Consider the following 24,030-nt stretch of genomic DNA (forward strand, 5'->3'; position numbering starts at 1 on the left):
TTCTAAAATTGTTTTTTTTAATAGTGATTTTATGTAAGAATATCCTTGCAATGTTTAAATTTTAAAAAACGAGGATACTTATATAAGAAGGTTAAAATATTTTAAGTAATTGCCACTTCATTTCTACCTCCCTTTCATATGCATAGGTCAAATCTGCCATCGCTTGTGTATAATCATCCCTCTGAACCTGTGTGTAATTTATGCCTCTAATGGGAGTCTTAGCCCTCCTCCCTGTCATTACACAGTGTGTAAATGCCAGTTTCTGACTGTGGGAGCTCTGACTCAGCCACTCTGGGTGCTCCCTAGAAATAAGACTCCCAAACTGCCTGCCACATGCAGCCTCCCACCCCTCTGTGGAATATAGACCCCCTATTTATAGCGCTGGCGAGGCCTGTAACTCTGGGCTCGGCACAAACTTTCATTTAAACAACCACCGCTAGCAATCCACCGAGTGCACAGTGACAGAGACAGGAGGAGCAGGGTGTGCTTGCGTGAATAAGAAAGAGTGGGAGATCAAGTCTGAGAGGCAAGAGAAGACAGAAAGCAGCAAGACAAAGAGCAAGAGACATAGCCGACAGTTTGAGTGATTCTGGTGGACAGTTTAGGGAAGAAAAAGAGAAAAGAGAAGAATTTATAAGGACTGAGTCCATGAGGAGTTGAAGTTGACTGACAGGACAACAAATTTGTCCACCTGTTTGGCACTGAGGGATTTTGCTGGAAGATTGATCTTTGGATATCAATTTTCAAAGACGGCTGACTGAAGAAGACATTACTTCACTTTGATCTTTTGATAAACTGGAAAAAGTAGTGAGGGAAGAAGCCAGCAAGCAGGCAACCAAGAGAAAACCAAGATTTCAAAGGACATACACTGCAGCTTTTGAGTAAGACTACGATCATATTATTATTACATGAAACACACTTTGAAAACATTAGAAATCAACTGTTATTATTATGCACAGAAATTAGACTCTTTTTATAAACTTGTGCAACCAAGAAGAAACAAACCTATCAAAAAGATAGCTTTTTATCAAAGTTGACTGAAAGTCTTTTCTTATTTTAAGCTATTGAACAAACTTCTACATAACAATGTGCACATGTAACCTGAGCTTAAGCACACTGGTGTAATTACAAAGCAAGGTCAGGAAAGAAATTATAGACATTTGTAATTAAGGACCATCTATAACAGGAAACCAAAAAAAGGGTGAGGTCTGCGCGAGAAAGACAGAGGAGGCCGCAAGGACACCAACACGGGCAACGGGACATTAAGAATCTCACCAGCAAGAACAGCTGCTTTAGAGGGACAACAGGCACCATGGATTCTCAAGGAGGACATTACCTCAACAAAGAAGCTGTGCTGTCCCCTTTAGGAATAGCCCGAATGTTCCAGCTACTGTTTGGCTGCACCATAATGGCCCTTGTGTCCCACAGCGCAGGCTACAGTGCCAATTACGGAATCTTCTGTATGTTTGTGTGGTGCTTCTGCTTTGCTGTCACACTGGTTGTTTTCACCTTGGACATTACACGGCTTCACACTTGTATGCCGATTTCCTGGGATAACTTCACTGTGGCCTTTGCCATGCTGGCAACACTCATGTACATCACTGCCTCTGTGGTCTACCCCGTTTACTTCCTTCAGACAGAGGTTCCCGATGAGGAGTGGGAAGTCCAAATATACCGCATTGCTGTTACAGTCTGCTCCGCAGTCTGCTGCTTCCCCTACGCAACTGAGGTGTTCTTAACACGAGCCAAACCAGGGGCTGTGGTTGGATACATGGCCACTGTGTCTGGTCTGCTTAAGGTGGTCCAAGGTTTTGTGGCCTGCATCATTTTTGGGGCCCTGGCTAATGACAGTGAGTACAACAAATATATTGCCAGCCAGTACTGCGTGGTGGTGTACAGCCTGTGCTTCTCTGTCACTGTGATAGTCGTCGTACTGACGGTTTCTGGTAGGACCTCTACCCTGCGGTTCCCATTTGATCGGTTTGTGGTCATCTACACCTTCTTTGCTGTGATCCTCTATCTCAGTACTTCACTGATCTGGCCCATCTTCAGCTTCGACAGGAAGTATGGCAACACTACTCGTCCCGAGGACTGCCCACGAGGAGAATGTCCATGGGATAGCAAGCTGGTTGTTGCCGTCTTCACTAACGTCAACTTAGTGTTATATTTTGTAGATCTTGTTTACTCCCAGAGGATTCGCTTTATCTCTAGTTCTGCTGTCTGAAACCACCACCAACACCCACCAACAAGTTCAAGGCCATATCCAGTTTGTTCTCCATACCCAGGTCTATGTGAAAGACTCAATGCCTACATCCATCATTTCATGGTGTTTTGTAGCCAGTGTATAACACTTTTTTTTTTTTTTAAATTAGCAGTATTATCTAGTTTTTATGTTACAGTATTCATCTAGTCCTGAACTTCTTCCTACCGTAGAGAACATGCACCATGGAGAAAATCTCAGCAACTCTGTCCACAGACGACTCTGGGAAATACATCCATCTCTCTAATACAGGCATCAATCTTATCTGGGTTGGACCTAAAGAAGTGTCAGACCAATGTTATGTTATTCAACCTTTCAGAGGTTAGCAATTTATTTAATAGTATTTATGTAACAATAAACAGGGTGGAAATATATTTCCTAGATATGTTTAGTATCTGTTAGGTCAACAGTTTGCACTGAACATAGAATATAGTTTTGGCTTTCTAGCCACTTTGCTGTATTTTTTTTTCCAGTTTAGATTATATTCCCCACATATGTTGAAGTTTATAAGGCTTTTTTAAAAATTTACTGAATGTCAATTTTTTTGAAGGCAAATGTTTGACAGCAGTATTCGATTTGTTATTTTGTTGATACATTACATGTTGACCACAAGCACGAGTGTTAACATTCTTTTTCCCATGTTTGTACTCAGCTCTGTGTTTAATAAAATGTGTATGTTTTCGTTTGGCCTTCCTTCACTTCTTTGCATAAAGTAGGACTTAAATACACAGTGTTTTTCATGTTCTAGGGTAATTTGCTGCTACCAGTGAAACTATTTGTACAATTTCATGTTTTTTCTTTATACTTGGTAATTTAACATAGACTGGGATTCGCCAATATGTAACATTTTTTCTCTTTTTAAAAAATAAAGGTTTTCCAATGTGTTGATTGTTCATAAAATGCAGAAAGATCCACCCACCCCTCTGTAAAAATAAACAAGGTAAAAATGAACATTATTTTATTGTATGTTAATATACCACGTGGCAAAATAACTCTATTTAAAAACAAAACACGACAAAACCCCTCTATGTTATCGGCACAAATTCCGAGTCATACCGTTATTGTCGAATTAAAGTTAATGTTCTCAAATATGCTGTACCCTGTTAAACTGTATGCTTAAAATAAGGTAGTTTACTGTTATTTCACCATGTTAATACAGAAAACACTTGCTAATGGCTGCCAGTAAGTCACTTTTATTCGACAATAAATATATGACCTGTCTGTATGACACAACTTTAATCATTAAAACCACAATGAGCACAGTAACTACCTGCTAGTGTTGAATAGCTAACAGATATAAACAGGTTTATCGACAGGATAATGAAGAAACTTAAGAGAAAAAACTGAAACGCCTAACTCGGAGTTACTACTTACATCAGTCTGTTAACTATGCTGCACTATATCTGCTCATAATATGTATGTTATGTCTGAGCGCCTCCATCTCGACATGTCTTTCAAAGCTTTTCGCCGGTGTTGACGCCAGTAAAGCGCCTGCGTCTCCTAACCAGCTTTTCCTCTCAGCAGCACAGCCTGATGCAACTTAAACCCCGCCTCAAATTTAACGCTGCTGCCACTGCGATTGGTTGAAAATGTTACGCGTAAGCTAAGGGTGAAAGCTCACTGGCTCGCAAGCCTCGTCAATCAAATTCGTTTCTGGTCGCTGTTGCAGAAGCTACAGCGCTAAACACCTGGGCCACGTTGACAGAGTCGTAATTTAAGGTATTTATGATGAGCTGGTATTGGTCTGTCTGTCTGTCAGCTTAGAGATTCTTCCGTTTGTTCATAAATGTAATGAATGTTAGCGTTATGGCTGCTGCCATCATGTGTCCAGGATTCGCCTTGCCCTCCCTCAGTGAATAATACGGAAGTAAGATTATGTTTGCGGTGCGTGTCGGAGCTGTAAAAATGGCACACAGCTAATCCTTTCTCGGTTCGTCTGTCACTTGTAAGACAAAACGTTAAATTTAATGTTTTAAACTTTGTGTACCTACAGGCAGAATGAGCGTGGGTTTCATCGGAGCGGGCCAGCTGGCCCACGCTCTGGTGAGAGGCTTCACGGCAGCAGGTGAATTTCGAAACATACCTTTAACCATATGTGCATTAATTTCATTTCATTTATATTCTTGATGTATGTAGATTGCAATCAGGCACCGAAATGATTTCTGGATATTTTTTCCCCTCTTCAAGGCGTGATTGCCACGCACAAAATCACAGCCAGTTCTCCAGACACAGATCTCCCCACAGTGCAGCAACTACGGGTGCGTAGTCTGTTATATTAGTGCTGCATTCCATTAGTGACTCTGTGTAATTATGAATATGTATTTTACCTGTCTGAAGAACTACTAAAAGAAGTCCATTTGTACAGAAATTGGGTGTAAATTTCACTACCAGCAACAAGGAGACAGTGAGCAGGACTGATGTTCTCTTCCTGGCTGTGAAGCCCCACATCATTCCTTTTGTCCTCGATGAGATTGGACCAGATATCGAAGACCGTCACCTTATTGTGTCCTGTGCTGCAGGTGTCACGATCAGTTCCATAGAGAAGGCAAGTCATAGCCCGTCGTCTTTACATGTTGTGTGTTTTATGGGAAACTTGAAAACTGAACACATTTAAGCCCCCCCTTCCTATTCAAGCTGCTTGTTACACTAGTTTGAATAAGCCAATTGGTGTAAATACAGTAATTATCTACTAGTATTTGTAGTGACATGGTATGGTACATCGTAGAGGAGTTGGTGTGTACCCTGCTTGTATAAACACTAGATCACTTAATTATAGTACTACTTTTAAAACATTACGGTAATGCAAATCATAATCCAGATGATTATGAGTTTAACACACTTAAGATATACTATGAGAGGGTTTAGACGCATAACTTGAAGTCTTATAAACTCTATTCATTCTTATTTTTCAGTGCTCACATCGCCTATATATACATCTGATCTGTTTTTGCTTGCTGTATCCATCCATTATAAGAAACTTTAAACTGGTACTTTCATTCATGATCCCTTCAATTTAAGTCCCTGAATTAGCGCATTGCTCCTTTTTGTAGAAGCTGCAGCAGTATCGCACTTCTCCAAAGGTCATACGTTGCATGACCAACACTCCAGTGGTAGTCCGTGAAGGGGCCACTGTCTATGCTACAGGAAGCTATGCAGATGTGGAGGATGGAAAGCTCCTGGAGCAGCTGATGGCCAGTGTCGGCTACTGCACCGAGGTGGAAGAGGACCTGATTGATGCAGTGACTGGCCTAAGCGGCAGCGGCCCTGCTTATGTGAGTCAGTTCTACCTATCAGTGTGTTTTGCAAATCTGCCATTGCTGCAGCATTTGTGAAAAATGTGCCCTCCGGCTTGTTGCCCTCTTTCCATCATAGTAACGTTGATGATTGTGACCTTGCAGGCTTTCACAGCTGTAGATGCGCTTGCTGATGGTGGTGTGAAAATGGGCCTGAACAGGAGATTGGCTGTACGCCTCGGAGCCCAAGCACTGCTGGTATGTCCCTTATAGATGGAGTATATACTTTTTTTAGGTTTTGATCCTGGTTTGATGTTGCTGTGTTTCTATATACCCCTAGTGCCTATGAGTTGAGTTTAAAAGAATACTGTTCAATTATGTGTGACCTGCAGCTTGTCCTGTCCCATTGTGCTTTTGACACAGTCTGAATGTTCATGGTGTATTTTATGCGATCATTCAGTGGCTCTTCCTTTGTGTTTCTTCAAAGGGGGCTGCTCGGATGCTGTTAGACTCGGAGCAGCACCCTGGGCAGCTCAAGGACAATGTGTGTTCACCAGGGGGCGCCACGATCCACGCCCTACATGTTATGGAGAGCGGTGGCTTCCGCAGCCTGCTCATCAATGCCGTGGAGGCTTCTTGTGTTAGGACGAGGTAGGTTGGCGAGAGAGGTGTTCAACAAACAGACAAACATTTGTGTCGTTCCTGTCATAAGACACAAAAGAAAAACAATTCACTCAATTGCTCATAGGGTGACTTTTTATTTTAAAGTTTATTATTCAGACAGCAGATGGAGCTATGTATGTACAAATCATTTTAAATTGTGGCTTCTCTGGTTACACATCACCTAGTGTTGAAGTTATTACTACACTGATTTATTATGCTGTGATTAATATGTATTATCCATTCTAACTTGTATATTTATCTTCTTTCATTTCTATTTTTTTATATTTCAAAAAAGGGAACTTCAGTATTTGGCTGACCAGGAGAAGATTTCCCCTGCTGCCATAAAGAAGACAACTCTGGACAAAGTGCTGCAGCAACCGGGAGTCACTCCAGACGCTGTTGGAGTCACATCTCGTGGGATCAGTATGTTCAACAGCAGCACCAGCTCCAGGACCAAAAAGAAATAAAATAACCTGCCAGGTGGAGAAACTGCAAACTTGAATGCAACTTGTCATATCACTGATGATCCGGCTATATGCTACAACCACTACTGCCGGGTAGTTGTTGACCTAAGTAAGTAAATCACCTAAAATATGAGGTGAGACTTTACAAGAAAAAGATTTCAAGCCATAATAACTTCCTTTTCTAAGAAAATCTCCATTTCCGTTACCATGAAATGCTTTTTTTCTTCTTCTTTTTTATATCCCTGTTCCTGGTATTTTAGTTGACTCATGGAATAAAAATGCTCCTATCGGTTTCTTCTCTGGCTTTCTAAACCTTGTTTCTGATGATCGTGTTTCCTGCCAAAGAGGTTCACTTCACAACTTTTTTTTTTTTTTTTTTTCCCTCGAGGTGGTATCCCATTGCAGCTTGTATTGTACTGTGTACCAAAATCATGTCTTGCAATACTACAGATATTGATAAAATGCTATATTATGTACTCCAAATGAGTGTATTTTCAAAATAGTTTATTATTAAATGTGGATATTTAACTAATTCTGTGGTTGTGATTTATTTGTGCCAGTGCTCACAGTGCCAGCAGTGCTGATTCTAAGTCACAACAGGAAGTATAAGAAACAATGTAACAAAGGACGCTGTATTCTTAGTTATCTTTTTTTCCCCCTTGCGAGCAAAGAAAATCTTTCATGAATGGAGGCACGTGACCAAACACGATGACGTCTGGCTTCGGTACAAGAGAAAGGAATCAACAAGGAGAGCACGAGCAGGCGTTTGGAAGCGCCGTCGCTTCTGTCAGTAGAGCCGAAATTCAGCTGTGCCTCGGATGTTAGGTTTCAGAAGAGCACTTTAACAGCTACAACTTCGGAGGGGCGTCGTTTTGAAGTCAGGTGGGCCCGTAAAGCAAACAGAGCTGCTGCTGCTGCTGCTGTTGTTATGCTGAGTGTGCATGCCTTCGCCTCGCCGCTGTCAAGCTGGCCGAGGCTAGCTTAGTGGGTTAGCATAGCTAGCCTCCTGGTAAAGTTAGCCTTTTTCACACCAGAAACATTTCAGACTAAAGTGCCCTGATTATCCAAGTGGTCAGAACACGTTTTGTCACAGCTCGGGGGTTTATTTTGAAAGTTTCCATATGAAATGCTCGGTTGTAACCGAGAACATTAGTGCTCCTACTACGGTGAGATGGCAGCTAATCTTTTACACACGCGCGCGCGAGCTGTGAATTAAACGTGTCAATCTGATTTTCATGTAGCAGAGAGCGGAGGGGGGGCTGCCAGCCAGCCATTTCGCGCTTGAGGGGTAACTCCCCCTCCCTGAGCTGTGGATTCGCTCTCGCTGCTGTATTGCTACAAATAGTAGAAAGACTGAGCACACGGGGATTTCCTCGCTTGCTTGTTTTGTAGGCGGGGAGTTGTTTGCCACTTTTTTTTTTTTTTTTTTTCTTCACGAGCAGGCGCTGAGAGGCTGGAGACGAGAAGAGTCGTGGAATGTCAAAAACCGTGCGACCCTGTGTTAGGTCGCTTCTTTTTCCTTTCTTTTGCGTTTAAATAAATAGTTTGCGAGGGACGCGTTGGTGTTCGCTGTGCCGCTACGCTTTCTTTTGGTGGTTTGTCAACTCATGCGCTTCTTGCTGCTCAAACCTGCTGCTTCATCACCTCGTTGTGGAGGAAAAAAAGGAGCAAGCGCGAGCCGAGCCAGCGGTTTAGCGAGACCAGGTTGGTTGTGTTATTCTCTCCTGACATTTCTGTCATAGACGCGGTTGTGATTGTCAGATCTGAGAAATGTGTTGTTTTTATTCTGCGCGGATCTTTGTTTTTTTTTCTTTTCTTTTAAATGAATGCATTGATTTTTAATCTTCCAGGAAATGCTCTCAGACCAATCGTTTCGAATTGAATTGCTTCACCTGAAGTGACAATTCATTTAACCACTAGTTAAATTGTAACAATGGCAGAGCCAAATCAAACCAGCCGCCCTTGGCTTTAATGCCACAGCCAAGCAGTTAACAACACAGCATTGTTTTATTGTCAGAGCCTGCAAACAAGTAGCGGTATTTTATATCATGCTGAATCATCACAATGATGTATTTAGACGTTCTCAGAATCCACCCCGAAATATGGCACCACCGGACAAAGGTCTGCTCGCTTGATAAGGGTCGATGTTTATCACCAAGCCACCGTTATTAGGGAGATGGATCGAAATGGTGCTGATCTTTCCAGCAAGTCAGTCAAGCCATGAGCATCAAGTGATGACCATCATGCATTTATCAATAGCCTCATCTACATTCAGCTGAGAATGTGCATTTTTATGGCAGCACTGTCATGATGTACATCAACAAACAGGCTGCGAGTATATTTAGACTAAGTGCTTAGGTGTCAACTGCGATGTCAGATCCATTTAAAAAAAAATGCACGATAAGCAGATATTATGCGTGTGTTGCTATTATATAGCCCCGCAATGAGTGGATGCTTAAACTAGGTCAGGTGTAATTATATGATGTATAGGAAGTTAAAAAAAACACCACCCAAATCAGGGTAGTATTTGAAACATCTCTATAAAATGGTAAATGTGGCATTCTGTAAATGCCCTTTCGTCTTTGTTGCTGAGCAGTGATTAAATGCTATAGAGAACCAGCTTTTTTCTGTTATCATTTAATGCAGCGTAACACGTCATTTCTCTAATTTTGGGTTGGCAGATGCCTTTGTTTCCTTATGTGTGACATGATGAAATTTGCTGCCTATTAGAGTGCACACTTATGGAGGGCGCAGGTAATGAATTATCCATGGAGAGTGTGTGCAATTTGAAAAGTCACCTTGGAAACTGTTGAGCCCATATAGGCAGGGCTAAATAGATAGAAGTTGCCCATTCTTGCTCAGATACCCAACTTATTTCATCATCTCTGTTCATGCGAGCAGGGCATTGAAGTGTGTTTAGCAGACAGGCCAGCCCCACATCAGAAGCCCGGCTTTGCAATAAAGCGTAATGCTCATCTCTGCCTTTCTCTGCAGGTAACAAGAACAGATGATGGTCCATATAAGACCCCAGTGGGGCTGGCAGTGGCGTGTGGATGGAGGCAGGGAGTGGTGTAGATCAGTGCTTAGATTTATCTTTTCTTTCACTGAGGTAGCAAAGATAAAGCAAGGCTGGATACCATAGAGGTGAACTGAGTGCACAACTTATACCCAGTGGTGTTGCTCAGAATGGGCAGGCAGTGGAGGGTGGAAAAGGATATGTGAGGTTGACGAAACATGAGGCAAGACTTTACACTGCATAGAGTACAGTCTGGCCACCAACACCTCTGTATAGCCAACACAGCTGTGCCTTGGGAGTAGTTACGCCTATTCAGGACAATTTATAGCCTCCAGAAAGGAACACAAATGTGGGATTTGTCCACAAAAGTGCTGCTTAAGCTGCACAGGGCAATGGGAATGCCCGGAAGGAAGGGAGAAAAAGATCAATATATTCTCCCCCCCTTTTTGCAATAGGGAGGGAATGTTGGTGATGAAACCTCTTGCAAGTGTAGTGCGGATTATGATTGCTTAGCATTGCGATATGCCCGCTCCACTTCTCAAAGTAGTACTTTCATCCAGTCAGAGTGTGTTTGATGAATTTCTGTTTGGAACTTGACTTACACTTGGCATGTTCATTACTGCTCTCTGTTTGTTCATAATTTAGAATAGTCAATATTAGACAGAACATGGTGAGCATGCACACAGAGCTGTGCGCTGGCCGCTGTTTTTCATGTAACCTACTTTTATCTTGGCTAATTTGTGTGTGGGACACATCAGTTTTAAACTGACATTAAGAACAAGCGAATTTTAGCCGTACCCGTGTAAGAAGCTAAGTCAAATTAAACTGGTGAGTCACTCTGCATCACTTTTACTGGATTTTCAAGAGTTTTAGGATGTTCCAGTTGGATAAATATATATATGTATATTTTAAGTTTAAAGCTTGTGGACCTTTGTTTGAAGGTAAATGCTGTGTAGGCACATAATTAAACTTTCATTAGTGCGCCCTACATCTGTATTTGAGGAACTTAACATTCTTTGCAAATTACTAATAGGTTCCTAAAAACGTGTACCTCATAAAATAATCAAAAAACATGCTCTACATACAGCAGAATTTAAAATTAACAGTCTGACAGTCTTTACCTGTGTTAAGCTGACAAAATGTTACTAATCTTACTTACAAATTGGAGGTCTTTATTTCTCCAGTCACTCTGTGATTGTGAATACAGTTACAAATGAAAAGTGACAAAAATAAAATCAATGCAGGCTGTCCTTGGGCGGCCTCTTTTGCTAAATACAGCAGTCATTTATTTACTTCATGTCTTTTCAGATATTTATTAATTTTTATTTAGCTCAAGCTCCCGTCCTACGCAGAGAAATCATGTTTCACCATTTGTGGACAAACACGCTGGGTGCTTAGAGGATCAATTTAGCGACCTTTGCGGTATATAATAATCTTTTCAGCCATAAGATAATTTAGAAATCTTCTTCCTCCCCTTTCTCTATTATTAAAATAGATAATTTCTTTAAGTATTACAAGCTTTAGTTTATGTGAGGAATGTCTAAGGAGGATTACAGTAAGGAACACTACTAGTTGTATGCGTGTTTACACTTTTAAGTTTTCATGTCTCGAAATATGTTAATTTTTTTAATGGTGAAATTATGTTTTGTTTTTGTTTTTTTGTGGGAGAATCATTAGCTGTGAGACTCCATCAAATATCCTGTAGACAGGGCTCATCAATCACTTACCAAAATTTGAAAAGAGCGGAGGCAGTCTTATTAATAGAAATTAGCATCTTTGATATTTCCAGGTAATAACTCTGCTCTCTCACTGCATTTGAATCAAAGCTCTCCACAGGAGAAAATGCACTGATCCGTGTTTGTTTTCTTTCCTTCTTTTTTTGATGACGCTGCTGAGATCTGTTTACTTTGATGTTTGCTTTTTTTGTTTTGTTTTTTTTTATAGGAGAAGACTGTTTTAAATCATATCAGTGCATCAGTAGTAAGTAAAATAGCTCACATATTTGATATTCTTTTACTTGAAATGCATTGAAACGTATTGACCCGCTCTATCAATTCTGTGAGCAGAACAAAACTGTTGTGGTTGTGTTAGGTCAATGCAATATGCATTTAATATAAATTCAACCAGTGTAGTGAACCTCCTAGATATTTTGCCAGTGTGTGGGTTGCCTGCAACCCTTACTTCCTCTGCCAGTGCAAGGCTGAAGTATCAAGAGCTATTCTCTTCCTGTTTAATCAAGTCCTCCAGGCAGATACTGTGAAAGGCCAGTGAAGTCTCCTCTTCTGTCCTACTGGTTATACCAACAGAGCGGCTTCAGTAGATAGCAGCTGCTGAACATGGAAATAGATTTTTTTATGTATCAAAACATTGGTTAGTACAAACAAGTCCCTTTAAATAAACCTCCCATTATCAGTGACTTAAGAAAATATACAATCCCTTAAGGGCAGTGATTCATGTTTTCACTTTAAGAGACATGAACTGGATGCAAAAATCTGACATAAATGTGCCACATGCTATTCTGCATAGTATAGCCTACTAGCTTCTACATGTGACTTTTTTCTCTTTTTTTTTCCCAAGGGAACTAGGTTACATAAAATCAGTGTATTTGTATTCATCAAACTCTGCTTTCTTTGCCTAGAGTCTGCCTGGTTATCAGAAATGAGAAACGATAAGTGCCTTTGACTTTAATATCAGACAGGAAAAAATTTATTGGCAAATGTCTTTACTTTGTTGGCACGAATTTTACAAACATAGGAGAAGGAAATTCCACATATTTGACTATGGAAATGCAGTATTACCTTGAAGCCATTGTGCTGTATTAACATGATTTTTTTTCTTTTTTCTTACATAAAATTTGGTCCTGCTAAGAATCTAATTGGAGGGAACATAACAGATTTTCCCTTCTTTAGATATACAGCAGGTACCAATTCTTTCTTACGTCTTTTTTTTCTCACGTCTTTAATAACAGTATGTGTGAAAACTAAACCTCCAAAGCAGAGTCACTTAATCCTTATCCAATGATTTAGTGACTTAATGATTTAGTCATTTATATCATTGTGGATTTATTTTTTGTGTGGTTTGATGTTTTTTGGTTATCAGTGCTTCATTTTTAAATAAAGGTCAAATTCAGGATGCTTCTGTTTATCTAATATGACAGTATTTGCCAACCAGAGCGGTGTGAGGATGATGTACAGACATGGTCACGAGTTAACATCCCCCCCCATGCACCAAATGTAGGTGGATTTTCTATTTTGGTGAGTAAATCTTAGTAGACAGTCCCCCACGGTGGCATTTTTCATTCTTTTTTTTTTTCGTTTGTTTTTTTTCTCCAAACCAAAATTAAAGCAATGCTTAGGGTCTCTACTGTGTTTTGGGATCACTCATATGCTTCTGTCTTCCTCCTTCTCTGTCAAAGTTTGACACTTACACACACACAGAGCTTTTTTTCCCCCACCAGTATTCCACAAAGACCTGACCCTGACATTTTTGTATAACCCTAACTATCTAACCAATCGTCTAATCATAACCCAGACTAAAGCTGGGCTTTGCAGTCTTTTTTGAACAGGAGGCCTAAATTCTTAGATTCATGCCAAAGACAAAGCATTAGAAAGCGATGACATTGTTGAGGAGATTGATGTGAAAAGTTAAGAATTTTTTTACTATTCATGCTTGACTTGATTAGCCCCTGATAAATATATTAGAATAACTGTCTTTTTCTACATGTTTGTCACTTGACGCTGCATGTCAACAAAATATTTAGAAACATGTATAGAATATATGAACGAAGGTCGATTTATTATTTTAGCAGATTAAAAGCACGCTTGGCCAGTGAGTTAAAGTAAATTTCAGACACTGTTAACAGACTATTGCAGGAGCAGTTTAACCCTACGCTCTAGGGGTCAGTTATTACGGGAAGCTGGCAATTTTGGTTAGTTGCTATTTCAGCATTGCCCAGAACCTCTGCTGGTCAAAAGCACTGGCTTAGTATTTCCCCTCTACTACAAGCATATCACATTTCCCTCTGAAAGCTGCTGAATGATTTCCCCTCTCCCTCTTTTTGTCACTCTTATTTCACGCTCTGAATACTTAGTAGTTAATAGCTTCCCTCCCCTCTTCCCGTCGTACCTTTCTCAGACGCACTCGCACAATGTTTTCTGCACACACAAGTTCATACCACTCTTCCAGTATCTCTTCCAGAGCTATCAGAGGAGTCTGATTTTTAATTTGCAGTTAAATGGCGCCCGACACATGCAGCTTGCTTGATAATTGACTTAGCTCAGCTGACGGGAGGAATGATTAGATCTGAATATCTAGGCGATCTTTTCAACTCTCTTAGAAGTGAGGGAGTAAGAGCAGAGGCTCTGATTAGGCATAAAGTCTTGAGATTGGCTGTACAGCGTGAAAATGTTGGCTCACTGCATTAAATATGTCAACCTGGAAAGAGTAAGTGGAAAATAATAAAGCCCAATCATAAGAAAGGACTGACATTTCTTTTATTTTTCAGGCACTTACCATGTGCTTTTCATTTCTTTGTCATTGCCATCATTCTGTTTCCTGGAAGGTCTGTGACAATGGACTGAGAGGCTATAGGTCTTATACATTATTGATCAGGGAAACTGAATAGGTGATCGTACTGACTTTACAGCCAACACTCTCCTTTTGTTGTTTAGCTAATCATCGAAGATTTGCAGAATTTGCAAAGACAATGAATTGAAAATGGTGCTAAACATTCTATCACCATTCTGTCGGGCCTAATTTACATCTGGGCCACAGCTCTAGTTATTCAGTCTTGTACAAACTGTGCAAATTTTCTTTACAAGTCCACACTGGTTTCAGAAAGGAAAAGAAATTAAATTGGGCATATGATCAAAATGAGCCACATCGTGGTCTCTTGGAGTGAAAATTGTTGAAATGTATTGTTTGGTGTGAGATGAAATTCAGCTGTTAGTTTCACAGAGCTCTGTTGCCATTGTTGGATGCTGCTTGTGTTTTTTTTTTTGTTTTTTTTTTCCCCCCCCCTGAACACAGTCTTTCATCAGCATGCACCTCCACCGTCTACTTTTATTCACTTCATTAGCAAGCTGCCAGTGCCCAGTGCTCGGACGCTTCTTTTCAAGAATTGATCATGACAAGTTAAATTTGTATGTGCTTGTGTGGTTTTGGTGATCTGTCACTGTGCGGATGCATGTGCATGTGATTAGTTGCGTGATGTGTCATCCACTGTCCTGTCTCAGCAAACCCTGTACCCTGTTAGTCCTTCCCCAGCCGTGTTTAGTATTCAGAGAGCAGGCGCTGTCGTAATCTGGATTCCGAGGCAGGTTGCTGGGGTTTTTTGTTTGCTCTTATGGCCCTGATAATCTTGTTACACTGCTGTCAAGTGGAGCTGGCCCTCCCTGCAGCCCTGAACCACCATGTGTGCCACCTCCGGTACCAGAAATACACCCCCGCCCCCTCCCCATCCCCAACAGCCCACCGCCATTTTGAGACAGCCGTTGATGGAAGAGCCTTGGATGTATCCTTGAAGAATCACCTCCTGAGCATCTTTATTCAGCCTCCCACCCCCGCCCCGTCTCCCACCCCCACCTTAGGCGGCGAACGACAGTAATAAATATTCATCAGGGGGATGCAGTGTGTCGAAGCTGTAGCCTCGACTCCCCCTCAACAAAGAGTCCCCTGGCTAATGGTGTCCATCCTTGGCATCTCCCCTGGAGAGATCCTGCAGAGGGGACGAGATCATTAAAGGATGCCACAGGCTGAGGGCTGGACCTATCATGTCACATCAGCATTTATCGCACTAGAGTTGTTGGGTTTTTTTTGTTTGTTTTTGTTTTTCTTGTAAACCCCCTTTCCCCTCTTTAGAGTCAACCTAAGCCGACCCTACCTCTGCAAGCTGCACTGCATAGCTTCAGATGAACAAAGACCGCATTTGAAGGTTGGATGGGTTGCTCTCGTTGTGTTAGTTCAACTTCACAACTTCGTAATTGGCACCTTGGTTTTGGTCCTTGCTGAGATCAGGATTTTTTTTTTCTCTCAACCTGTTCTTCTCAAGCTCCTCTAAATGTGTCGACCGTGCATTTTACATAAGGCTTCTCTCTGTTTTTCTGTCTCTCTTTTTCCTTCTCTCTCTCTTTGTGTCTCTCTCTCGCTCTGTCTTTCTCTCTGTCTCTTTCTTTTTCTCTCTCACACATTCTCTTTCTCTCTGTGACCACACTCAGCGTTTTCTATTTCCTGTGGGTGTGATGTCTCTCCTCCACAAGCAATCAGCTCTGATTTGTCAGCGTTCTTCCAGGCGATTCATAAAAATTCAGCAAGCATCTACAAAAGACGTCTATGTCCCTGCACTTGCTCCCTACCTCCAATGCCCCCGCACTCCGAGCTGCAGCTTTCGCCTCCCGCTCCTTCGGCTAGAAACACAAAAGACATGAAATCATTAATAGGAGCTAATATATTAGTGCAAGGAAGACATCAGTATCTTTTGTTTTTAAATTGTGACTATCTCTCCATATAATTTTGTCAAATGCAAGGGCATTCTCCAACAGATCAGTGCACCAAGTCTGAAATTTCCCTGTCATTCTTTATGGGAAATTATAGGTGTGTTTTCCTTTCTTTGCCTGTGTTTCTGTGTTTGTGTGAGCATGCCTCTTTGTCTCTGTGAGGTATGACAAGCCTGGTAGTGGAAGGGAGCAGCTGTGCATTGGACCTTGTCTGTGTTGTTCTGCCATGCCCTGTCATTGGTAGCCGTCTGTTGGCAGCAGCCTGTGCTGGAGGCTTGCAGCCTGGGTGAAGTCTTTCCACAGTGTCATATGGTGAGCTTTCAATGTGCCAAACCATGCCTACTATGTTACCCTACACAGATGTGTGACAGAATACGCCCCCTCAACTTGGACAGTGTGCCATCTCTCTGCATTTTCAAGATTCCAACTGGTTTTTGAACAATGTTGGGTCTAGGCTACTGAGGGGAAAATGATAGGCTTAATATGAAATTTGGAAGATGCAACCTTTTTTTTTTTTCCTAGTCTCATCCCAGTAGCTATTAGTGTAGTACTTTCCTGTCTATTTGTCCATTATCTGTGCATCATCAGGCAGACCATTATCCCATTATGTTTTGCATCTGTGGTCCAAATGCTTACTGGAAATGAGTCACCACAAAGGCCAGTGAAAGGTACGTGTTACTATCAGACAGCTATTCATAGCCAGCCCATCAGGGATGAAAGTATCACATTTGAAAAGTCCTGTGCAGAGCGTGAAAAGCTTTTTATATGGGCATCTGCAGCGCAGAGAAACATTTCTGTTTTTATAAGAAGCCAGAGGACTCTTTTTTTTTTTTTTGAAGTGAAAGCATCAAGAATTCAAGTCACAGTCTGACCTCATGTTATGTCTCCAGCCTGTGTGATAGTGTCGTATTCAGGTCATTTTTAACAAGCGGCTGTCTCTCCCTGTTTGGCTCAGGTGACCGGTCCACCTGTAGCACCCTTTTGTTGCCATGGAAATATCCTGGCCATCTTAGTGCACTTTGGAGCTACGACTCATCTGTTTTTCTTTTCTTCCCTCACTGAGCTTCTGTGCAGACGACATGAATTTCCCTGATGACTAGCTTAATGTGCACGCATGCTGCAAACTTCTGCACACGCTGACAGTAATTCTTTTTTACATTCTTTTGTTCAGATGCTTTCTTTCCTGTTTTGATGTGTTAAAAAAAAAGTTCTAAGAGCTAGCATTTGTTTATGTGCTCAGTATAAACACACAGTGCTGGGCTGTGTAAATCAGCTTACCGAGGCAATGTGCTGGCTGGGCTGGGCTGGGCTGACTGTGGTGGGTGTCTGTGTTGCTGACACAGCATTTACTGTGTGTGGTGTAAAGCACTCAGGGCTACAGCTGTGTGTGTGTGTGTGTGTATGTGAGGACATACTTATCCTGTGACAGAGCTCACACGATGGAATTCACCTGACCTTCTGTTTGTCTTAATACCAGTAGGCTGGACTTCTCACCGACACAGCTTCTCTTGGTGGTTCCCTCAGTGCAGACATGACAGAATAAACTGCAGTGCAGCCCTGTTGTTCTGGAGGGCTCTGCAGTAGTTACAGTGGGTTCCTTTTTCATTGATTTATAGGATTATTGTTGGACACAGGCCAAATCTAGACAGGTGTGACTGTCTAGACTGGATAGCTTAAAATCTGCCCCATGTACTTTTGTGAATATGTTGTGGTTGAGGATGGATGCGCTGTAGAAAGGCCCAGATCTGTTTTGTTTTGAAACGTGGTGATGGTACTTCAAGTTTACTTGCACTTGTTTTGTTTTGGGTTTTGCTTTCCAAGAAATAATTTTGAATTGCTGCCAACCAATTAAATATCATCTGGAAATGCATACCGCAAAGTTATTTGTTCTTGTCATAGGTGCACGAACAGCCCAGGTACCAGTTTTTCCAATTACTTAGAAGGAAGTCTGAAGTCCTTGACCCACTTTGTATTTTATGCACTTAGTTATGCGGTTTCTTTTTTTGTTTTTGCTGTTGTTGTTATCAGAAAATACTTCAATGTGTATTTTGCAGAAAAAAAATTACGTTTCTTTTTTAGTACTCTTGTTTCATATATTGTCTTTTCTTTTCACAGATCAACCGGTAGTACAGGTGGACGCTGCTCTCGTGGCATGACTACCACAAACAAGGGAAACAAGGCCTTAAAGGTAAAGCCTGTGTGGCCAAATGTCTATGTGTATGTATAATATTTTATTTTTTAATAAAAGGATCAGCACTAACAAATTTCCATGCACAGGTGAAGCGGGAGCCGGGGGAAAATGGCACCAGCCTAACAGATGACGAGCTGGTGACCATGTCGGTGCGGGAGCTGAACCAGCATTTACGGGGGATGTCAAAGGAAGAAATCCTGCAGCTGAAACAGCGGCGACGTACCCTGAAGAACCGGGGCTATGCCGCAAGCTGCCGAGTGAAGCGTGTCACCCAGAAGGAGGAGCTCGAAAAACAAAAGGCTCAGCTGCAGCAGGAAGTGGACAAGCTGGCTACAGAGAATGCCAGCATGAAGGTGGAGCTGGATGCTCTGCGTTCAAAGTACGAGGCCCTCCAGAGCTTTGCCAGGACTGTGGCCCGCAACCCTGTCACCTCAGCAAGGGGACCTATGGCTTCTGTCATAGGTCCTCTCATCCCCGGTAAAGTAGCTGCCACCAGCGTCATCACCATCGTCAAATCCAAAACGGAGGCTAGGTCGTAGTAGCAGAAAGGGCAGAAGAAAGATGTTTAAGGCTAAACTAGTCAGTGCATTGTAACATGGCACAGGACTGCCTGTGTGAGTTCTCATTTTTAACCGTGGCGCTAACACTAAAAATATGCTTTCCAAATTCACTCTTACAGAATGACACACCAGTCTGTGCTTTTTTTTTTTTTTTCTTTTTTTTTTTAACAGGGTGATAAAAATGAAACTCTAGAATTTAGGACGATACAGTTGTCCCATAAACAAAGGAGAAATATTGCATTATTGAAACATTTAGAAAGTGGAAAATTGAAGAAGACTGCATCAAGTTTGCTTGTTTTGATTTAGATTTTTATGTCGGTTTTCCTAAAATCGGGCTCTTAAGTCTCTTCCGTCCTAAGAACTAGCATTGGTACAGTTTCACAGGTGGTCAAAACCAGAAAATAAATTGGATCCATTATTCCTCAGAAGATCCACAGTACAGAGTAGGAGGAGGAAAAGCCAGCACATATCTCGCTAAGAAGCCCTTTGCTTGTTATTATGCACTGACTTAAATTAGGATAACTGACAACTGGTCACAGACTCTTGGTCTTAATGCTACAGATGTCTTTGAAACAACCTGACAAACCCAAAACTCATAAATTAGTCCAATTTGTGATTCTGTTGGTCGTCTGTTGAGAATATAAGCATGAAATGATGCTCCCAAATATAGCATTCATTTCTGTTTGTGGATCTGCGACAGGCTTCCGTGAACTTGTCATTATCAAAATGACTGGTAGATGCAATAATAATATATATGTATGCACTGAAAATACAAAGAGGTCTTGCATATTTAGGTGGAAACGTTAAAAAAGATCAGCAGCACTTAATGATGTTGTTCCAGAGCTGAGTGCCATTCCAATATGACAAGATTCTTCTACAATATCTGAAAACCTGAATGTTATTACAGTAATATCCTCATGTTTTGTGGGGACAGTGAAATCCACAAACATTTTGAAACATAATTTTTGCTCATAGAGGTAATATGTTGATTTTGTTTAAAAGATATATATTGCGTTTTTTTGTAATTGTTGACAGGGCCGTCAGATATTTCCAAAAGAAAATCTTTACACGAGCTTTACTGTTTGAATTGTTAAGGTGTAGAAAACTTTGTCTAAAGTTGACTTCTTGGTTTTTATTACTAGGTAGATTACCTTCCATTGTTTATAGAAATACAGAAAAAGAAAACGTAAAAAAAAAAAAAATAATCCTGTGACATCTTTTTTGCAATTGTACCGAAAGTGGCTTACTATTAAAGTCTGATAGCTTTTTCTAGTGACTAGGCGCGTACTGTGGGGTAGCGCGTGATGTGATGTGTAAGTGACAAGTTGGCAGTGTCGTTCACTGTATAGATGTCAATGCTGTGCTATTTAAAACAAATCTGTAGAGCTAAACTAGATGGTGTAAACAAGGTCAATTGTCTTTGTGCGTATTGGCATCTGTGATATCCTCCGCTTCCTTGGTGTTAGTTACAAATCATATTGTCATTACGAGTTTACCACATTGAGCCACGAATGACAGAATTTGATGAAATGGCATTAGTGAACATGAAGTCAAAAGACTTTTTGAAGCATAAAGTGATAACTGAATAATGGTTGCATCTAGTGCTGGATGCCCTCTAAAAACATCCTCTGTAACCGGGAAGTAAAGGATTTTATTATTATTATTATTCCAGCAACATCATTGGTGTAAATTACATTGCAGGGATAGAGTGCCCTTAAAAGCTATCTTTTAGAATTTACCTGTGGGCGTGCGGTTATCCTGCAAATGTTGTTGACAAACCTTGCACCTTGTCGCGCTAGTAAAAATAAGATTTTGCTGCAAGGTTAACCTCAAAGAGGTATAGCATCACTCTTCTAAATCTACCCACTGGTCTTCAGATTGTCTGATTAAAAGCAGAAGGGTTTGGCTGAAGGTTTGTATGCACTAAGCTCCTGCTTGTTTTGCTCAGGACAAAACAGGTCACTTAAAATGAAGAAACAATTCTAGATGAGAGGCAAGAAGGCGGGGATGGCAGCTCTGTTCTTTTTCTTTCTTTTTTTCTCCTTTTTTTCTAATAAGCGTGTCATAAAGGGCTTCAATCCACACTCAGAAAGCGGCACAGTGCGACTATGTAGAATTACAATCAACAGCTGCCAGCGAGAGCTCCTTCTGTGCCAAGTGTTGCATCACTCTGCTGGTCCTCTAAAAGGAATTTAACACTGAAGCAGGTCTACACCTCAAGGTGAAAGTAGGTGTTTAATGACATTAACAGAATGCACTTCATCCAGATCTCCCTCTCCTGCTGGTCAGAACGTCTTAAAGTGTCGGCTGAGGTGTTAATCTGCAGCCGCTCTCAGACGATACGCCTCAGTGAAACTCCATGCCAGAGGTCTGAGTGCTGGTAATACTGTCCGTATCCTAGCCTCACTTTGTCAACATGCTTAGCTATCTGCATTGACTGGTTAACTGTGGGATAAAATATATATTACCTGACTCTCGACATAGCCCAGTATCAATGTTGGCGTCCTTATTGCTGTGGCAGTCTTGTGGAGTGAATCTTTTTTCGTGTCAAGTGTCTTTAAGGTGTTCGAGTGGCACTGTTGACCAATCTCTCGATCTCCTCTGGGGATGATTCTCTTTCTCTCACATACAGCTGTATAGTATGTAGCTACAGTAGGTATTAATGACCATTGTGAAAAAGTGACCCTTAATATGCAACTCAGTGGAAAGGTGTGAAAGAGTAGATGTAAGAGTAATCAATATTGTCAGAGTTTAGGTCTGTTCTTTAATCATTCTTGATGTTTTGTATATTTTTGTTTATTTATGTTTTTTTGCATCCCTCTGTGGGAGAGCAACTGGCCCTTGGTTAAAGCCGCTAACAAAGCTGTCAATGTTTTTAAAGGAATCGTGACAGCTGCACTCAAGCCTTACTCAGTTACTCTGGTCTTCAATCACCTGAATTACAAATCCATTAATTAAACTTGGATCTTAACTGAAATGAACTGCTATTATTTAGATATTTATGCACTAAATAATGTGGATGCTACGATGGATTCTGCCACAAGGGCCACTTGCAATATTTTTTTTTCCTCTGTGTGTGTGTGTGTGTGTGTGTGGGCGTGTGCGTGCGTGTGTGTTTGTACGGTTGAAGTTCCTCTGCTGCTACACCAGTCGTTAATGCTCATTGTTTTGCTGTAGCATCATCCACAACATTTCTGTTCTCATTATGTGTCGTGTGTGTGAATTTGAAATTGATCTTAACACTGTAATTTGTTCTGCAGATTTACTTTTTAATTAGTTTTGACTTTTTCTTGTTTTGTTTTTTGTTTGTTTGTTTTTTTTTGTATTGTTTGAGCAACATGTTAGAGGATAAATAGCAGCACTTGTGTGGCAGTTGATTTTTAATAGCTCTCAAGACATTGGCTTTTTTCATGAAGTTATGCTTTGTAAATGGTTGACTGTGCAGGTTTTTTTTTCCTCTTCTCTATGGAGTGGGTCTGTGTTTCAAAGGTATACAAATCTGACTAAAGCGAGTAATACAAAGTTAATAATCTGTTTTGTTATTTTTCTGTATGGGTTGTAATAAAATATTGCAGTACTTTGTATGAAAACAGACAATAGTTAATTGTAACTATTTATAAATTAAATTATTGTACTTTTTGCAATCTGTAGATAAGTACTATGTATTCATATATACAGTAACAACTGTGGATTTAAATGTGATTCTCTGAGGTGTCTAAGTTATTGATGTATATATTGTATGTTTGTTGATACAGCTTACTTTATTTTCTATAAGACCAATAAAATGTTTTGGAAAAGGGTTTTCAGCACTACTACTCTGTCATTTAAGGCGTTTAAAAAGTGTCGAAATTAGGTTTTGTCATATTCTGTGGCGTCATTGACCCAGTTTGATACTTTTAAAAATAAACTGGCGGGGAAGGCTTTTTGCCATCCAGGGTGGGTTTTAGAAGACAGCGATCATTTAGATGGCACAATTTCTTTTTCTGTGATCCAAAAAAAGCCGTTGGGCGACCCACTTTGGCTAACCTCAGTGGACATATTTTTGGCCCGACACGAGTAAAACATTAGAGTCATGAAGGATGTCTAGGTGTGCTTGTCCTAGATTAGGAGGAGTAGTGAGTTAGTCATCTCAGCTCCCTATGGACCTTCTAAATCCCCCCCACCCCCACCCCTCGTCTCAGTGCACCTCATCAAACATCAGCCTCCTCAGCAGCGCTTCAACCCCAGCACAGTCAAAATGCATCTCATGAGAGAACATGCAAAGACAAAGAGACAGATGGCTGAAGACAAACTACATCTTGCCGTACCATCCTGCAGGGCATGTGTAAACCCCAGTGCCTGCATTGTTCTTTAGTTCTTTTAAATGGAGGAGGCTTCTACAGGTCTGCGTGACCTGTGCATTAAAACAGGCTCCTCTCCCCTCCTTGGATGCCTGCCCCAGACAAGCATACGGCCTCTGAAGAGTTGATTAATTTGGCAGGATGGGCTAAGGTGAGCTGGTGGGCAATCTAGGACAGCATTCTTCATCTTTACCCACTTCTGCAGCAGGTGCCTGCCCCAGTTCTTAGACCGCAACCTGCTGTACAATTAATGTTGCCAATGCCATCAGTGAGGCCATTGATGTAACACATATGCACTGCCAAAGCTGAGCAAGGGGCTCTTCTCTACAAAGACCACCATGACACAATACATGTATATGTCCCCCCCCCCCTTGTTCTAATCAGTGTTATTCAAATGAAGATTGTTATGGTGGTGCATGTGAGTTAACTGCAAAAATCTCCATACGCATTAAGACTTATCAAAGTTGGTGCAATCCCAGCTATAAGACAAACACTTAACACCCTTTCTTACCCTGACTGAAACATTCAAAGCAGCTAAAGATGGAAGCCAGAGTATTGAATATAATGAGTAAAACGGTCTTTCAGGAGCATGCACCTGTTCAGAAATAAAAATGGGCTTGGGTTTCCCTCTGCTGGCATATCAGCGTAAAGCCTTTATATATTTAACTGGGTTTTCCCCATAAGATGACAGCACTTCTAAACAGAAGGATTTCCCCCACAGCGGAGTGTTTACCAGGCATATAAAGTGAAGTCGTCTAATTATGCAATGTGTACAAAACAAATTTAACTGAGAAAACTGGAGTATGCTA

At 41.1% G+C, this 24,030-nt stretch overlaps 3 protein-coding genes across 6 annotated transcripts; all 3 read left to right on the top strand.

The window, feature by feature from the left end:
• Positions 1-476: 476 nt before the first annotated feature.
• On the top strand, positions 477-2,431 carry LOC116325180 (myeloid-associated differentiation marker-like protein 2). Its single transcript, XM_031745996.2, has one exon. It carries the CDS (start codon positions 1,313-1,315, stop codon positions 2,222-2,224), a length of 912 nt encoding a protein of 303 aa, XP_031601856.1. The 5' UTR covers positions 477-1,312; the 3' UTR covers positions 2,225-2,431.
• Positions 2,432-3,846: 1,415 nt separating this feature from the next.
• On the top strand, positions 3,847-7,152 carry pycr1a (pyrroline-5-carboxylate reductase 1a). 3 transcript variants are annotated; one of them, XR_004199839.2, is made up of 9 exons: positions 3,847-3,979; positions 4,254-4,325; positions 4,448-4,518; positions 4,626-4,805; positions 5,311-5,532; positions 5,659-5,751; positions 5,981-6,144; positions 6,452-6,729; positions 6,881-7,152. XR_004199839.2 is itself a non-coding variant. In XM_031746062.2 (8 exons), the coding sequence occupies exons 2-8, from the start codon at positions 4,259-4,261 to the stop codon at positions 6,621-6,623; spliced, it is 969 nt and encodes a 322-aa protein (XP_031601922.1). In that variant the 5' UTR covers positions 3,847-3,979; positions 4,254-4,258; the 3' UTR covers positions 6,624-7,152. The 3 variants fall into 3 exon arrangements, 2 of the variants coding, with proteins under 2 accessions (XP_031601922.1, XP_031601923.1); XM_031746062.2 differs by having other exon boundaries at positions 6,452-7,152; XM_031746063.2 differs by lacking the exon at positions 3,847-3,979 and adding an exon at positions 3,988-4,144 and having other exon boundaries at positions 6,452-7,152.
• Positions 7,153-7,353: 201 nt separating this feature from the next.
• On the top strand, positions 7,354-22,681 carry LOC116325227 (transcription factor MafG). 2 transcript variants are annotated; one of them, XM_039611503.1, is made up of 3 exons: positions 7,354-8,324; positions 18,246-18,318; positions 18,408-22,681. In XM_039611503.1, exons 2-3 carry the CDS (start codon positions 18,283-18,285, stop codon positions 18,858-18,860), a joined length of 489 nt encoding a protein of 162 aa, XP_039467437.1. In that variant the 5' UTR covers positions 7,354-8,324; positions 18,246-18,282; the 3' UTR covers positions 18,861-22,681. The 2 variants fall into 2 exon arrangements, with proteins under 2 accessions (XP_039467437.1, XP_031601920.1); XM_031746060.2 differs by having other exon boundaries at positions 7,354-7,502.
• Positions 22,682-24,030: the final 1,349 nt, after the last annotated feature.

This window comes from Oreochromis aureus, linkage group 4 (genome assembly GCF_013358895.1).
Source record: "Oreochromis aureus strain Israel breed Guangdong linkage group 4, ZZ_aureus, whole genome shotgun sequence".
Taxonomy (NCBI): domain Eukaryota; kingdom Metazoa; phylum Chordata; class Actinopteri; order Cichliformes; family Cichlidae; genus Oreochromis; species Oreochromis aureus.